Below are 17,520 nucleotides of genomic sequence, written 5' to 3'. Positions count from 1 at the left end.
TATGCAAATTGCCGGAACGAGAGAATCCTGACAGCGTGCTGTGCGCACTGTGAGAATTCAGAAGTCTGCAGTCACATAGAATGACTTCAGACTCATCACAAACTTGGACAACCCCTTTAATGCTTCTAACAGAAATAAAAATATTAGAATTAGTTAGTATCACACAAAAACATTTACACCTAGGTACCTCATAGATGATGTTGTCTCTGGAGTCGTTCTCTTTCTTTTCTTCTTCCTCTTGTCCAGACGCCATGATGACTTTTCTTATCCACAGGTCGTCTCTGCAGACTTCCATCTTCTCCGGTCTTCTGCACTACACGTTGCCCTTAAAGATAGCAGTGTCAGTATAATGCTCCTGAATAAAAATATCTGCCCTAAGCTGAGCCCCTGAATAAATAATTGATCCTCACTATATTCCCTGCACAAAATATGACCCCCACACTGTCCCTCTTATAGTACATGCCCTCCACACTGCCCTCTCCTTACCATACTGGGCCCCCTCTTCACACTGTCCTCTCACACTATGTCCTCCCTATAGGGCCCAGTCTCTATACTGTGCCCTCTCATCACACTCCCCCCTCCTTGGCATACTGTCACCTCCTTGCTATGCTTGCTATGACCTTACACAGTCCCTCTCATGCTTCCCCACTCCCATCACACACACACACGCACACACACACACATTACCCAGACTTTATTCTGTGCTCACTCACGCTTTTCTCCCCCCATACTCTCTCCGCATACTATTCCACTCAATAGTCTCCTCACACATTTACTCTCTCACTTTCCATACTGCCTCCTCACACATCTCCCCAACTCCCCATACTGTGTCCGCACGCATCCCATCACCATCACTCCCAATACTGTGTCTGCATACATTTTCCCATCGCTCAACATACTGTGACTGCACACATCCTCCCATACTGTTTCCTCATACATACCCAACATGTCAACCCTTGCTCCCCATATTGTGTTGGCACTTGTCCCTTCCATGCTCCCCAAACTTGTGTTCTCAAATCATCCCCCCCATTAAACTAAATCTCCCCCACACGGTAAATCTCCCCCACACAGAATAAATACCCAAACACACAATAAATCACCCCCAGCCCCATTACATTAAACCTCCCACACACACATAGTAAATACCCCCACACACGCATGGTAAATCCCCCCACACACAAATAGTAAATCCCCCCGCACAAATAGTAAATTCCACCCACACGCATAATAAATTCCTCACACAAAACCCCCACACTGTAAACCTCCCCCAGCCCTGTTACACTAAATAACCCCCCCCCTTCAACATTTAATTGATCCACTTGGTTACGTCTTCAGCTCATCTAATGTGGACCACTTACCACCAATGTGCTCCTCTGTCTGCTGCTCTGGCGACTGACGTCAGCAGCATGACCACATGACATGATCACATGACATGATCACGCTCCTGAAGTTGCTCTGACCCGGTGGTCAGAGCTTCAGATGTACTCACATCTACAATTGAACACTGGGAGCTGGCACGCTGCTGGTTCTGTGAGACGTCTGTCAGCTTGACACCTGGCTCAGAGAACTGCCAACTCCCACAGTTAGCGACAGAATGCATCCGCCGGGGGAGACACTTCAGACCTCTGCGTTAGGCGGCCTAAATGCACCCCCCTGCCGGCTGCACCTGGGACACATGCCCCGGCTGTTCCCCCAGATACGTCTCTGAAGGGGAGATAGAGGGGGCGTAGCCTGATGTAAGAGAGGCGTGTCGGCTGCTTCTCACTGCGGTGTGGGACCTGTAAGCACCAGGCCGGGACTGCGGGGCGGAGGCTCAAAATCAGGACTGTCCCCGCCGGTTGGGAGCTATGGTATCACACAGGATAGGATTAGATACACGGCTCAGCAGACATTATCACACAAGAGGGTATTAGGTACACAGCTCAGCAGACAGCACCACACAAGAGGAGATTAGGTACACAGCTCAGCAGACAGAATGACACAAGAGGGGATTAGATACACAGCTCAGCAGACAATATCACACATGAGGGGTGTAAGGCAGCGCTAGTCATCATGCTGGGGGACACTCGCTTCACCGGGTCAATTAAAGCACACATGCGACGTTTTCCAGTAACATGAAATCCAGCAGTTTATTACACTTCATAACTGCTTATAACATAGTCTGTCTCAGTGGCTCACCGGCATGTTTACACACATAACATCCAAGAGCCTTTCAAGTGGCAGACAGGCCCACTTGGCTCCAGTTACAGCCTTCAGCAAAGTAACTATATCAATGTCCATATAACGCACCGCTTTTACCTTTTGCCGGGTCTAGCGGTTTCCATCAGATTTGTTCTGCCACAGCTGTGGCTTTACAGCTTCCCAGATGGGGGTCTCCAGCCCTCGTACCTTCCAAGGCTACTGGCATCTCTTACACACACAGGGATCCAGCCTCTGCCTTTCAGGACTCTTGTCTTCCAAGCCTCTTGCCCTCCAAGGCTACTGGCATCTCTTACACACAAGGATCCAGCCTCTGCCTTTCAGGCTTTACCAGGCTTCTCCAGGTCTCTCTAGGCCTCACTAAGCCTCTCCATGCTAACAGTGTCCCACACACAGTGAACAGGCTTCACGCCTTTCACCCCCTGTTTCAAAAGCACCAGGATTTATATCTCCTTCAGTGCACACAGGACCTGCAATGATGTCACAGTCATGTGATCAGTCCTTCAGTGCACACAGGACCTGCAATGATGTCACAATCATGTGATCAGTCCTTCTGAGGGAGAGGTACATGGTCAGCCAGAACACCCTGGACCATTACAGTAATGCCGCAAGCTGCTGCATTACAGGGGATTAGGTACACAGCTCAGCAGACAGAATGACACAAGAGGGGATTAGATACAAATGTAGGAACCTCAGGGTAGTAGTTATGGCGAGGGGCTGATGTGTTCCCTTACCCTGGTCCCCTGACAAAGATAAATGTCCCAATTCTCCTGCGTTGTGCGTGTGGTGCAGAACACTCACTTTTGGATTGCAGATCTCTGCTGTCTTCGATTCTTTCACCTCAGGAACCGCCGCACACACATTTAGGGACTTCCATTCTGTTTTATAAAAAAGAACTTTACTAGAACACTTGCAATCAACTTCATACAGCACGTAGCATTGTTCACATACTTTTCCAGGGTTACAGTCCGATACACTGCACGTATTGATGTTCACTGTCCGTTTGTCCTGAGCTGTCCCTTCCATAGCGGACCCTCTTGGCCTATGAGACCCTTGCAGTTTTAAGAATCCCGTACTGTCTATTTCCCGTCCGACTTCCCCTTTAATGAAGGCTTTTGGACACACACCTCACTGTGAATCCTGCGGACCGTAGGTCCCGAACGTTTGGAAATGTCTGGTTCAGAATATCTGAATGCAGGTTCTTTGCTGCTGGACAGATTGTGTCACCGGTGCCCCCTGGACCACCAACTCCTCTCTTCTCACATCTCTCTCTCACTTCCTCTAGAACTAACCTCAACCAGGAACAATCTCTGTCCTTCACTGAGCAGCTCCCAAACCCCTTAACTCTTTCCTAACTTACAACTATATCTGTTTTAAGTTATAGTGCCCCCCTTAGCCTTACTCTTCTACTATTCTAAAACCCTACCTGCACTAACCTATACTGACCCTATAACTGACACATCAGACAATTGATCATAACACATGTTCATATTTCAAACAGGATATAGCGTTATGTACACACACAAAGACAAAGTGCATGACCAGGTCCTCGTCACCCTCTTACACAAACACCACTGTATTAAGGTAAGGATAACAAACAGGCAGGGTCAGCGTTAGGGGCAGGCAGACTAGGCATCTGCCTAGGGCCCCCAGCCAGTGGCGTGCCGCTAATAACTGAACACCACGTGGCAGCTACTTGCCCATGAGTCAGCGGGGGCCGATGCCCGTGCCGCCCCCCTCCCCTGCATCGTGTATTCAACTATATCAGCATCATAGATACCTGTACAGTTGAAAGCATTGATGGAAGAGAGAGCGTCATATGACGCTCCCTCTCCCATCATTCCCTCTCTGCCTCTGTCGCAGTGGCACAATGACGTCACTGCGCCGGGCAGTGGAGCTGCTGAGACGCTCTGCAGAGACTGGAGGAACAAGGAGAGGTAAGTATGTATTTATTTATTTTTTACATCAGTGAGTAAATGGTGGCCATAATACTGCAGGACTGTGGGCCTGTATTATACTATATGGGGCCATATGGGGCTGTATTATACTACATGGGGCTACATTATATTATATGGGTTTGCATTATACTGTATGGGGCTGCGGCTGCATTATGCTATATGGGGGCTACATTATACTGTATGGGGGGTGGCTGCATTATACTATATGGGGGCTACATTATATTATATGCGTTTGCATTATACTATTTGGGGCCTACATTTTACTGTATGGGGGGGGTGGTTGCATTATACTATATGGGGGCTACATTATACTTTATGGGAAGCTGCATTATACTATATGGGGGCTACATTAAATTATATGGGACTGCGTTATACTGTATGGGGGCATATGGGGCTGAATTATACTATACTATACTGTATGGGGCTGCGGCTGCATTATACTATATGGGGGCTACATTATATTGTATGGGGGGTGGCTGCATTATACTATATGTGGGCTACATTATATTATATGCGTTTGCATTATACTATATGGGGCCTACATTATACTGTATGGGGGGGTGGTTGCATTATACTATATGGGGGCTACATTATATTATATGGGCCTACATTATACTGTATGTGGGGCTGCATTATATTACATGAGCATGCATTATACTAGATGGGGCTACATTATATTATATGGGCATGAATTATACTAGATGGGGGGCTGCAATATACTATATGAGGCTACATTATATGTGCATGCATTATAATAGATGGGGAGGCTGCCTTATACTATATGGGGCTACATTATATTATTTGGCCATGCATTATACTATATAGGGGCTACATTTTATTATATGGAGCTGCAGTATATTGTATGGGGCTCTGCATCATACTCTATGGGGGCCTTCATTATACTTTATGGGGGCCTTCATTATACTTTATGGGGGCTACATTATACTCTGTGGGGGCTACATTATACTCTGTGGGGGCGGCACTATACTCTGGGGGCGGCACTATACTCTGTGGGGGCGGCACTATACTCTGTGGGGGCGGCACTATACTCTATCAAGGACTGTAGGCTGTGTATTATACTGTATGTACTATATGGGGGCTGTATTATACTGTATGGAGGACTATGGGTAGTGCATTATACTGTATGGAGGACTATAGGGCGCATTATACTGTATGGAGGACTATGAGGAGTGTATTATAATGTATGGAGGACTATAGGGTGCATTATACTATATGGAGGACTATAGGGCGCATTATTATATGGAAGACATTTATTTTTTTTTACCTGAAAAAGACGCCGGTACGGCGTTGAAACGCGTTGTTAATAAAAAGCCTTTTCATCATCATCATCATCTCTGAAGAATTGATTTACTTCAGCAGCGCAGCCCACTTACGTGTTTATCCAACTGGATCCAATATCTCCTGGAGAATTTATCTTCCAGCCACAGGGCAGCAGCAGCTGTTTTTCTTCATGCCTTCATAGGAGTTGTGCCTGTCACAACTCCATCAGGTGAGCGTAACCAGCACACTCCTACTCTCCCTCCATAGGGTATCACCCTATCGTGCACTCTGTTCCCCACATTTATATCTATATGGAGTACTATAGGGCACATTATATTATATGGAGAACTATGCGGTGCATTATATTAAACGAGCACAATGCTGCCTATTCATCGAGTGATTGGATTGTTTATACCTGGACACAAATCATTGCTCTCAACACCACATCGCCCAGTGTAGACTGCAGATGTGCTGCTGATAACATGATACTGTGTGAGGACAGATTGATCAACTAGTGATTGTTCTGTACCCATCATTCTTCCTCAGCCGGTGTAAAGGGGCCGGGAAACAGGCACCGAACGACTTCAATATTGTCGATCGCGCTTGTTAGCGACCTGAACTCAGCACATGTAAGTGCAACTAAAATGTTTCTGTGTGATGGTGCAATATGATAGCATTTGGGGCCCCACTTTAAACTTTTGCCTAGGGCCCCTCTTTGTCTAAAACCGGCACTGCAAACAGGAACTATTTCCAGTGTAGCTGCTGCCTGCAAAAGAGGTGACAATCCATAGTGTCTTCTCAGGGTCCCTGCAGCAGCTCCTCCTCCTGTGTGCTCCATTGTGGCTGCTGCAGGCACATCTCAGAAAGCAGCCACACAATGGAGCACACAGGAGGCAGAGCTGAAATTACCTCAGTCCAGGAGCCGGAAGAAGAAGAGACAGAGGAGGCGTAGCCAAGCCTGATACAAGGGGGGGCGTGTTGGTGCGTCTCACTGCCCTGCGGAAGAAGTAGGGTCCCGGCCGGGACTGCGGGATAGAGTCTCAAAATCGGGACTGTCCCGCAGTATGCGGGATGGTTGGGAGTTATGGCTTCAGATCCTCGGAAGTTACTGTACATATATGTGGATATATCCATATAAATATAAGTGTGATTTTACTGCATTGGGGAATTCTAACCATTTCCATCTGATTGTAACCATCGTATAAAGACCCAATTATGTAGTCACCATATTATGTGGCATTCTGGCCACATTGTGAGTGTCATGCTGTAACCACTTTATTATTGTATTCTTTGTCAGGGCAGCCATTCATGAATTTAACAAGTCTTAGTAAATATCAGTGCGTATCATAAATGAGGACACCCCCTTTGAGAAATACTATTTTAACCCCTTTATGACATATGACGTAAACTTACAACATATGTCAAGTCCATGAGTTTGATGCAGGCTTGCACGCCGATCCCGGATCTTTCTCTGCACATTATGGCTGATTTAATCACCCCTATTTTGCCCCATTAGAAATACAACAATTAAAAAAATAAACACACACATTTGGTATCGCTGCATTTGTAAAAGTCCTACCTATCAAAACATAATGTCACGCAAGGTGTGGGAAAGACTAGTGCAACGCAAAGTGAAGAGGGAAAGGAAGCCCAGACTCTAAGGAAAGGGGGGAGTGGAGACCCCCTAGGCTGATCTAATATCACCCTGTCTCCACTAATGTCCCTATATTGGTTCTTCACCAATCACCGCACGCGAACCTCGTCCTGCCTTTCCCTGGCGATTGACCCTGGCTAGGGAAGGGAGGGGATGAGCGCTAGTCGATCCCCACTGACAACTAAAGACAACAAGGGGGAACAGACAATGGAAGATAGCTTAGCTTTTAGTGGACTTCAGAGAGATGAACACCCGTCCTCACAGCACCAGAGAGGAAGAAGTAATGCACTTGCTCCAAGCGTTCACAGGGGATAATGTGAGTATCGCCGGCACCTCCCTCTAGCAAACAGCAGGTATTTATACACCGAGGCCAGGGAGTTAATTAGTCAGAGGAAGGTAGCCGCTGGTTCCTAGAGAGACAGCTTCTAAGAAGGTGTCTGTAATGCCAAATGAAGAGATCTCCTGCAACCAACTGCAGGATGACTGTGTGTCACTTCTGACACACCCATGACACATAAACTAAATTAATCCGATCGGTAAACAGCGTAATCAAAAAAAAAAAATCGAAATGCCAAAATTACGGTTTTTGGGTCGTGTAAGGCAGCGCTAGTCATCATACTGGGGGATACTCGCTGCACTGGGTCAATTAAAGCACACCAGCCACGTTTTTCCAGTTTTCACACTCCAGCAGTTTATTATACATCATAACTGCTATAACCGAGTCCAACTCAGTGGCTCGCCGACATATTACATATAATGTCCAGGAGCCTTTCAAGTGGCAGACAGACCCACTTGGCTCCAGTTGCAGCCCCCAGCAAAGTCACTTATAGAAATGTCCACATCAATCAGTGTTTTTACCTTCGCCGGGTTTTAGCTGCTTCAGACTTATTCTGCCACGACTGTGGCTTTACGGCTTCCCAGATGGGGTTCTCCATTCCTCATTCCTTCAAAGACTACTGGTATGTGGTCTCACCTCACATCCAGCCTTTGCCTTCCAGGATTCTTGCCTTCCAAGCCTCTGGCCCTCCAAAGCTACTGGGATCACTTACACCTAAGGATCCAGCCTCCGCCTTTCAGGCTTCACCAGGCTTCAATAGGCCTCACTAGGCCTCACACTGTAGCGGTGTCCCACACAGGAACAGGCCTCATGCCTTACACACCCTGTCTCAAAACTACCAGGGTTTATATATCTTCCAATGCACACAGGACCTGTGCTGATGTCACAATCATGTGATCAGAGATTCTGTGTGCACAGGACCTGTGCTATGTCAGAGTCATGTGACCAGTCACCTGAGGGGGAGGTACATGGTCAGCCAAAACACATCCTGGACCATTACCGTAATGCCGCAAGTTGCTGCATTACATATCCCCCCCCTCTGTTCAAACTTGTGGGGTTGAACACATAATATACACAATCACATTATAACCCCCAGTTCACACAGAGACCATGTACTTGACAATTGCCCTACTCAGCCCCTGGAACCTTAGTCATCGACATTAGCCCATTCCTTAGGGACCTACCATCTGTCATTGTCACCGACTTCGTCAAGTCACCTTTCCGGGTCATAACCTTGTCAGACCTCCCCCGCTCCCAGCGGTCAATACAGCAGTGTGACTCACACGCCCTGGTATCTAAGGTCCAGTTTGACTCTGTACTGTCCCGTCCTCTATTTTGTCGTTTGTATGGGCCTCTCAAACCTGAGTTACTGGAGGTCTCACTACCTCTAAACCCACATCTTGAAAGGCCCCTAACTTCAGCTGTAGCTGTTCTGTTATTTAGGGGGCCGTTTCTCTGTCTGGTCTCACAATTTCTAGATGGCTGCTATCTTCTGCTGCTCAGATGATGCTGTCTATCCACTCGCAGGCTAGTGAGATTCAAATGTTCTACCTCTCGCAGGTAGGTCACTCGGTACTCCATCAGCATGCGTATATATGCAAGACTTTCTTCCATTCCTGCAGCGCAGAATGACACCATGCCATCTTCATCTGGTATCCAGTCCTGTCGATCACGTGGACTGATTACTCTCATCTCACCAGACTTCTTTACCATGATCTGCACGGCTCGGCCATTTCTCCCAATGAGCTTTCTCACCAGAACATGAGGCACCCGGATGACCTCTTCCCGCAGACTGAGCTTTTCTCATAAGATCCAGTTGTCTAACGGCTTGTTCCGTCTTCAACCGGAGAACCCGCTTTGTGCGAATACATCGCCAGTGCATGTCACTTAGGATAGCCACCCTCTTCACTGTGACTTCGGTTGTAGACAGGACCACCAGCTGTTTAGCTTCTGAGGTTGAGTACACCTTACAGGCTCCCACGACCTTCTTAAACACTTCATTCACGGACTCACTGGTGCATTCTTCTCTCAAATCCTCGGGTACATCTAGGAGGCATTTGTACCGAGACGTTTCTGTCTCACCAGTGGTTTCCAGACGATAAACCAGCTCAGGTTTCAGAGACAACTGACTTTCACCTTCTTCGCCCTGTATGCTTCCCCTGAGCTGACTCACAGCTACAACTTCAAGAATTTTCATCTTGACCACTTCCAATTCATATTTATCTTCTGTTAACACTCTCTTAGCTCTCCTCAGGTCCACCTTCTCATGGTATAAGGGAGTAAGTGCAACTTGTTTGCCCTTTTCCTTCTCCAAGGAGGCATCGTTCACTGATTGATACTTTGCCAGGCGACTTTTGAGCTTGAAAACTTCTTCCTCTAGCTCAGCTACTCGCCTCTCAGCAGCCCATCTCTGAAGCTCTTCCTGCTTCAGCTGCTCCTTTAACAGTAGAGTTCTCTCAGACCTCTCTGTCTCCAATGCGCCCACTCGGCTCTCAACAGCCAGTCTCTCAAGCTTCTCATGCTTCAAATGGGCTTGTAGCGACTCCTTGAGCACCTTGATCTCAGCTCCTACATCCACCGAATCATCCGAGCTTGCATTATTCGAGTAGGTATTTTTTTTATAACTCCCATCTCCAGTGGCCAACTCCTGGCCCTGGTCTGTGGCTTCTCCGATAGACCCCTCCATCTTTTTCCGCTCAGCTTCCATCTTACTGATTCTTTCCTTAAGGCACGTCTCTGCCCTCTGGAGATTATCACAGAACGTCTGCAGCTCCTTCACCTGAGCTTCCAGACCTAGGGTCTTTCTGCGGAGATCACCATTTTCATCACGGGTGTCCTGCAGAGTGGTCTCAACCACTTGGCGCATGTGCTCTGCATCCGCCTTATCATCCTCTAGTTTTTCTTTAACCGTGAGGAGATCCTCATAGTCTCACTTAATTTGTTGCAGTTCCCCACTGTGTTCACCATATTCCTTCTTGGATTCACACAGCTCCCGGGTGAACTGTTCGCGCAGTCGTTCTAGGTTTTGTTCACACCCAGAAACTTCATCCTGCAGCGCCTCCTTCTCAAGCTTCAACTGCAAAACCTCATCCTTGGTTTTGCGGCGGTCCTCCTTAATTTCCTGGAACATTTCATTCCTTTGGTTAATTTCCTCGTTGCTTCCCTCCAGGTCTCGCTGTAAGTTCTTCACAACCTGGTTTATTTTCTGCCGTTCAGACTCCAGGCTCCGCTGGTCTGAGGACACGTTCTCCAGGTTTTCCCATAGTTGCTGCACGTCACTCTGACACTGCTGCCTGATAGGCTCCAGCTCTTGGTCATGACTGGCCACCTCCTCTTGCAGGGCAGTCAGATCCTTCTGTCTCAGTACTGTACCGGAGGTTGCTACTGGCAACGTCACCTCCTCTTCTGCCTCTAAAGGAGGATCCACACTTGAAACAAAGGCACACAGTACTACATTTTCTTTATTTTCACTTTCAGCAAAGACTACAGGAGCAACCTTTTTGTGGCCCTTGCGCCGTCGACGACGAGAGGGGGACTCTCTCCCCTCGTCTAGCCCCTCCTGACTGACCTCTCTTTCTACTTTCATAGTGTCACCATCAGCTACGGGGTCTGTGTCACTCCTCATGGTTTTGTGGACTAACAGGTCACCTCCCACTTTGACGTCAACCCCTTCTACTGGAGCTACCCCGTTATCAAAGGTCAAATCGTCATTTTTAGGCGGTACCAATGCACAACCAGTAACAAATTTTGGTTTTCTATACTCCATGCTCTTGTGAAAATCTGCCCCCTTTTGAGACTCCGCCCCCTTTGGACACACACATCTGTAGGGGGAATTTTACAAAAAAAAAATCAACAATAGTCTTAGGACTCAGTTCACAACATCTCTTACCACCTCCCCGGGCACTCTGGGACAATACTGACGCCCCCGGAGAGTTCACAGAATGGTCCACTGCCGCCATTCTATACGGTGCCCACAGCTCCTGCGGTTCTTGCACCATGTCCTGTAGAAGTTTCTCAAATACCTGCTGCGGTTTTAACCGGCACTTTAATCGCTCAATAGCTTCATTTTCTTTTGCTGCTCCATTCACAGCCATCGTGGTACACTATTCACACTAGACACTTCACCGCTTTCCCCGGAAACATTTTCGTGACCCCGCCGAGCCACAGCAAATCAGGTTTGAGTGCGAGGACAATTTTCGTAACCCCGCCGAGTTACAGCAAACCAGGTTTGAGTGCGAGGACAATTTTCGTAACCCCGCCGAGTTACAGCCAGATGCTTTAATTTTCGTGACCCCGCCGAGCCACAGCAAACCAGGTTTGAGTCCGAAGACAATATTCGTAACCCCGCCGAGTTACAGCAAGATGTTTTAATCTTCGTGATCCCACCGAGCCACAGCAAGATGCCTGTATCCACACTCGTCGTCCTGTGCCGCTGCCCCTAGCAACCGAGCTGCAGTTGCCCCTAGCAACCGGGCTGAAGTTGCCCCTAGCAACCGGGCTGCAGTTGCCCGCATTCTCCAACCACATGTAAGGCAGCGCTAGTCATCATACTGGGGGATACTCGCTGCACCGGGTCAATTAAAGCACACCAGCCACGTTTTTCCAGTTTTCACACTCCAGCGGTTTATTATACATCATAACTGCTATAACCGAGCCCAACTCAGTGGCTCGCCGACATATTACATATAATGTCCAGGAGCCTTTCAAGTGGCAGACAGACCCACTTGGCTCCAGTTGCAGCCCCCAGCAAAGTCACTTATAGAAATGTCCACATCAATCAGTGTTTTTACCTTCGCCGGGTTTTAGCTGCTTCCGACTTATTCTGCCACCACTGTGGCTTTACGGCTTCCCAGATGGGGGTCTCCAGCCCTCGTTCCTTCAAAGGCTACTGGTATGTGGTCTCACCTCACATCCAGCCTTTGCCTTCCAGGATTCTTGCCTTCCAAGCTTCTGGCCCTCCAAAGCTACTGGGATCACTTACACCTGAGGATCCAGCCTCCGCCTTTCAGGCTTCACCAGGCTTCAATAGGCCTCACACTCTAGCGGTGTCCCACACAGGAACAGGCCTCATGCCTTACACACCCTGTCTCCAAACTACCAGGGTTTATATATCTTCCAATGCACACAGGACCTGTGCTGATGTCACAGTCATGTGATCAGAGATTCTGTGTGCACAGGACCTGTGCTATGTCAGAGTCATGTGACCAGTCACCTGAGGGGGAGGTATATGGTCAGCCAAAACACATCCTGGACCATTACCATAATGCCGCAAGTCGCTGCATTACAGTCGCCACAACATTGCAATAAAATACAATGAGAGGCAATCAAAATATTGTATCTACCCCAATATGGTATCAGTAAAAACAATCAAGGAGAAAAAATAAGCCTTCACACAGCCCGATATACCCAAAAATGAAAACGTTACCGGTCTCGGAAAATGGCAACAAAAGCAAACATTTTTTCACAACATAAATAAAAAAAGATACATCTTTGGTATCTGCATATTCGTACTGACCTGGAGAATCATATTCCCAGCTCAGCTTTACCGTATAGTGAGCATGGTAAGTAAAAAACCCAAAAAGCAGTTGTGAAATTGCACTTTTTTTGTAATTTCAACGTACTTTTAATTTTTTTCTGTTTTCCAGTACACTATGCGGTAGAATGAATGATGTCATTCAAAAGTACAACTCGTCCTGCAAAAAACAAGCCCTCATGTGGCTATGCGGACGAAAAAACAAAAAAGTTATGGCTCTTGGAAGAAGAGGAGGAAAAAATGAAGAAAAAAAAAACGAAACATGAAAATGGCCATGTCATAAAGGGGTTAATCAATATTTCACTGACGACAAGAAAAATTTACAACATTTCCACAAGACTGTGTTTCAATGAACATTTTTCAACGCATAAAATGAAACTAATGTTAATAATATAACTTTCATTACAAAATCTTCAGTTTAACTCAAAATAGTTAATGCAAAAATGAATACACCCCACAACAAAAATAAGTACATCTAGTATTTAAAAAAAAAAACAAAGACAGAAACACAATACGCAAATAGCCTGCAATAAATAAATAAACCGCAATAGTGCATGAAAATAATATAAGGTACTTAGTTAACATAATTTTGATCAAAATAATGCAAAAGCCATCCCACCTCGCTGGGACCCTATTTGGGACAGTCCTAACTCTAATATTTAAAACCTTACTGTTTGTCAAGTGACATGCATGTGGATAAGAGCTGAGAGACTGAACCCAGCTAGTGGACACACAGACCTGGGAAGCAAGATGAATAAACTTTCCAGCTCAAGGAAAGGGCGGCCACACCCTTATATGCACTTGTGCACATTAGACTGAAAAAGCCTGAAGAAATGAACTGGAATGTAAATGGGTGTGCATACAGCATGTAAGAGCATGTTCACATATGGCCATTAAACAGAAAAAAAAATAAAGACAGAAACACAATACACAAATACCCTGCAATAAATAAACTGCAATAGCGCATGAAAATAATATAGGGTACTTAGTTAACATAGTTTTGATCAAAATAATGCAAAAGCCATCCTACCTCATCACGGTGACCCTCTTCAGGTTTTTACATCTAATATTTTGTATGGTCTCCATGATTTTAAGGACAGCACCTAGTCTTCTAGGCATGAAATGAACAAGTTGGCAACATATTGCAACACCAAAATGTTTCCATTCTTGAAGAACGACCTCTTTTATATCCTGGAGTGATGCTCAACATTTTCTTCGGAATTTCCCATAGGTGATGAATTGGGCTCAGATCAAGAGACATACTTGGCCACTGAATCACTTTCATCCTGTTCTTCAGAAATGCAACAGATGTGTGTTTTGGATCATTGTAATGTTGGAAAAGTGCACGTCTACCAAGGGCATGGAGTGATGGTAGAATCTTCTCTTTCAATATAGAGCAGTACATATGTGAACTCATGATACCATCAATGAAATGTAGCTCCCCTACATTATGCAGCCTCATATCATAACACTGCCACCACCATATTTCCAAGCCGAGGCTTCCAGAAGAATGGAATGTTCGCTTCTTTTAGCTTCACGGATTTCGAAGCCTGCATATATTCATTATTATGGTCGGTCTTTTAGCGCTTTTTCAAGGTGGAAAAAGACGTTGAGTGCACATACCCTAATAGGATACTGGTATTGGTAATTATTTACAAAGAAAAGTTTTATTTCATCAATTGTTCAATTTTATTACCGAAAAAAAGGATGATTTTTCATCTTCATAGTCTTTTGAATGGCACTGATTTTTATACATCAACAATGAATAAAATTTACAAGACCAAATACAGTTTCTTATGTTAGAAATGGCAATGTATCTGCAAAAATCAGATGCTATATACTTATTCTATATGGGATCCGATTTTTTTTTTTTAGTGTACCGATAGACTTGAATTGGCGAGTCTCATCCGAATACAGAAGAGAATAATGGATGCTGGAATTTTTTTACGCGGACATTCAGTTTGCGTATAAAAAGGTAATCTGAACAGCACAATTGAGTGACATTGGTGGGAGTGTTATCACTTTTTTACACGGACAGCACTCGGACTGAAAATAATCATCTTACAGCTGATTTAAAAACAATCACAAATAAAAGAAATTAATTTAGTTAGGTGCAACATAAAGCTGGTGTGCGCTTCAGATAAAATATTACTCTCAAGAACTGGAGTCTGGCGCATAAGTGGCCTCACTGTGCCCTGTCCAACCCAAGATCTGACCATTTTGGAAAAGGTGGCCCGGACTAGCATAAAAAAAGAAAAAGTTGCAAAACTTTTGGGCAACTTGAGTTGCTGCCAGTGCCTGTTTCATATTGTTCATGATTTGGGCAGCATGAATCTGATGAAGTGTACAGAACTGTATAGATTTGTAGAGAGATGTCACCTATTAGTTTGTTCTTTTTCTTTAGGATAATTACAGATTCAGTAGATGCTGTTGTGCACACCACAGTGCCCCCTGTTGTAAATCTATCAGATTCTGTATTATGTATGCAAGTTTAGTATCTAAGTTTTTTTTTTATTATATAGTGTGATTTTTATAGACTAGACTATAAATATAACTGTGTGCATGTATATAATAGTAAAGTGAATTTCTTAGGCCTAAATAAAGACTGTATAATAAAAAAAAAACATTCTCTGCTTGCACATCTCATAGTTATAGCTTAGTGTGACTACACATGCGTGAAGTATACACATCATTAAAGCCAAAAGGCATTAAATCAATGGAGATTAAAATAAAAAAAAAAACGATATAAAAGTAACAAGTTTGAACAAAACATAATTGTCACAATAATTCTGAATCCTATTACCATTACTAACCACGTATGATCATAATTAATATAGGAATGAAAGATGTAACCCTACAGAGGAAAGATCCTGGGAGCCCTGCAGTTACTATTTCCATCATAAATGAATCTCAGGACATTTCCCTGGATCTTGTCATTGCCCTCAAAATAATTAACAGATGGCCTGAAGAAACTAAGGGTGGAATGAACATTGATGATTGGCTCGGCATGAAGGTAAAACAGGAATATAGAAAAAGTAATTTCTACATGGTGCCCAAACGAGCAATGAATGGAAACAAAACACTGAATGCAGGTAACAAATATTTGTATTTATTTACTGTTTACTTATTTACTTTCTGTAGGGTATAGCTTCATTTAATAGAATAGCTATAATCTGCTTAACGTACGGCAGAAAAATTACCTCAGTATCAACAACATATAACAGCCACGAGGTATCTATTAAAATATAACCTTTAATAAATCTCTAAAAAACATTTATACCTCCAACATCTGATACTAGCTACTCTTTACATCCTATTCAGTCCCATTCTGTGATGTTGTCAGATATGCTTGGGTACTGCCCCTGTTAGGGTGGGAGCTAACACCAGGGGCACGACAGGGTAGATTTCTTCTAAAGAACAAATCGACTGAATGGGAAGAAATCTACCGTGTCGAGCCCCTGCTGTTCGCTCCCGCACTAACAGGGGCAGTACCCAAGTATATCTTACAACATCACTGAATGGGATGAAGAACCTTAATGATGCCGCATGCAAAAAAAATGGGTGAGATCCACACATATCACTAACGTTTGATAGCACTGTATGTTTTCATTTATTGACCAGGATTGGTTTGAAATTATTGGCCTTTCGGTATTCGTTAATTAGACATTATACAGTGCTGGCCAAAAGTATTGGCACCCCTGCAATTCTGTCAGATAATACTCAGTTTCTTCCTGAAAATGATTGCAATCACAAATTCTTTGGTATTATTCTCTTCATTTAATTTGCTTGCAAGGAAAAAACACAAAAGAGAATGAAGCAAAAATCAAATCATTGATCATTTCACACAAAACTCCAAAAAAGGGCCGGACAAAAGTATTGGCACCCTCAGCCTAATACTTGGTTGCACAACCTTTAGCCAAAATAACTGCGAACAACCGCTTCCGGTAACCATCAATGAGTTTCCTACAATGCTCTGCTGGAATTGTAGACCATTCTTCTTTGGCAAACTGCTCCAGGCTCCTGATATTTGAAGGGTGCCTTCTCCAAACTGCCATTTTGAGATCTCTCCACAGGTGTTCTATGGGATTTAGGTCTGGACTCATTGCTGGCCACCTTAGAAGTCTCCAGTGCTTTCTCTCAAACCATTTTATAGTGCTTTTGGAAGTGTGTTTTGGGTCATTGTCCTGCTGGAAGACCCATGACCTCTGAGGGAGACCCAGCTTTCTCACACTGGGCCCTACATTATGCTGCAAAATTTGTTGGTAGTCTTCAGACTTCATAATGCCATGCACACGGTCAAGCAGTCCAGTGCCAGAGGCAGCAAAGCAACCCCAAAACATCAGGGAGCCTCCGCCATGTTTGACTGTAGGAACCGTGTTCTTTTCTTTGAATGCCTCTTTTTTTTTTCCTGTACACTCTATGTTGATGCTTTTTGCCAAAAAGCTCTACTTTTGTCTCATCTGACCAGAGAACATTCTTCCAAAACGTTTTAGGCTTTCTCAGGTAAGTTTTGGCAAACTCCAGCCTGGCTTTTTTATGTCTCGGGGTAAGAAGTGGG

At 45.0% G+C, this 17,520-nt stretch overlaps 1 protein-coding gene and 1 long non-coding RNA gene across 3 annotated transcripts in view; one reads left to right on the top strand and one right to left on the bottom strand.

Moving 5' to 3' along the window:
* Window positions 1–17,520, top strand: part of LOC141259479 (cyclic GMP-AMP synthase-like) — a 45,510-nt gene that overhangs the window by 18,257 nt on the left and 9,733 nt on the right. Inside the window, exon 3 of the mRNA XM_073675563.1 lies at window positions 15,800–16,054. Coding sequence (XP_073531664.1) covers window positions 15,800–16,054 — 255 coding nt within the window. The remainder of the gene's footprint in view (window positions 1–15,799; window positions 16,055–17,520) is intronic.
* Window positions 102–3,633, bottom strand: LOC141259480 (uncharacterized). Of its 2 annotated transcripts, none has more exons than XR_012318424.1 (3): window positions 3,151–3,633; window positions 3,001–3,077; window positions 102–325 (listed from the first exon to the last, which is right to left on the bottom strand). It is a non-coding gene; the product is annotated as an uncharacterized lncRNA (long non-coding RNA). The 2 variants fall into 2 exon arrangements; XR_012318425.1 differs by having other exon boundaries at window positions 3,327–3,633.

The sequence above is a fragment of the Phyllobates terribilis genome, unplaced genomic scaffold (assembly GCF_046119375.1).
Source record: "Phyllobates terribilis strain yellow unplaced genomic scaffold, ASM4611937v1 Scaffold_3__8_contigs__length_932513732, whole genome shotgun sequence".
NCBI classification, from domain to species: Eukaryota; Metazoa; Chordata; class Amphibia; order Anura; family Dendrobatidae; genus Phyllobates; species Phyllobates terribilis.
This window is presented reverse-complemented; position numbering and strand designations above follow the sequence as displayed.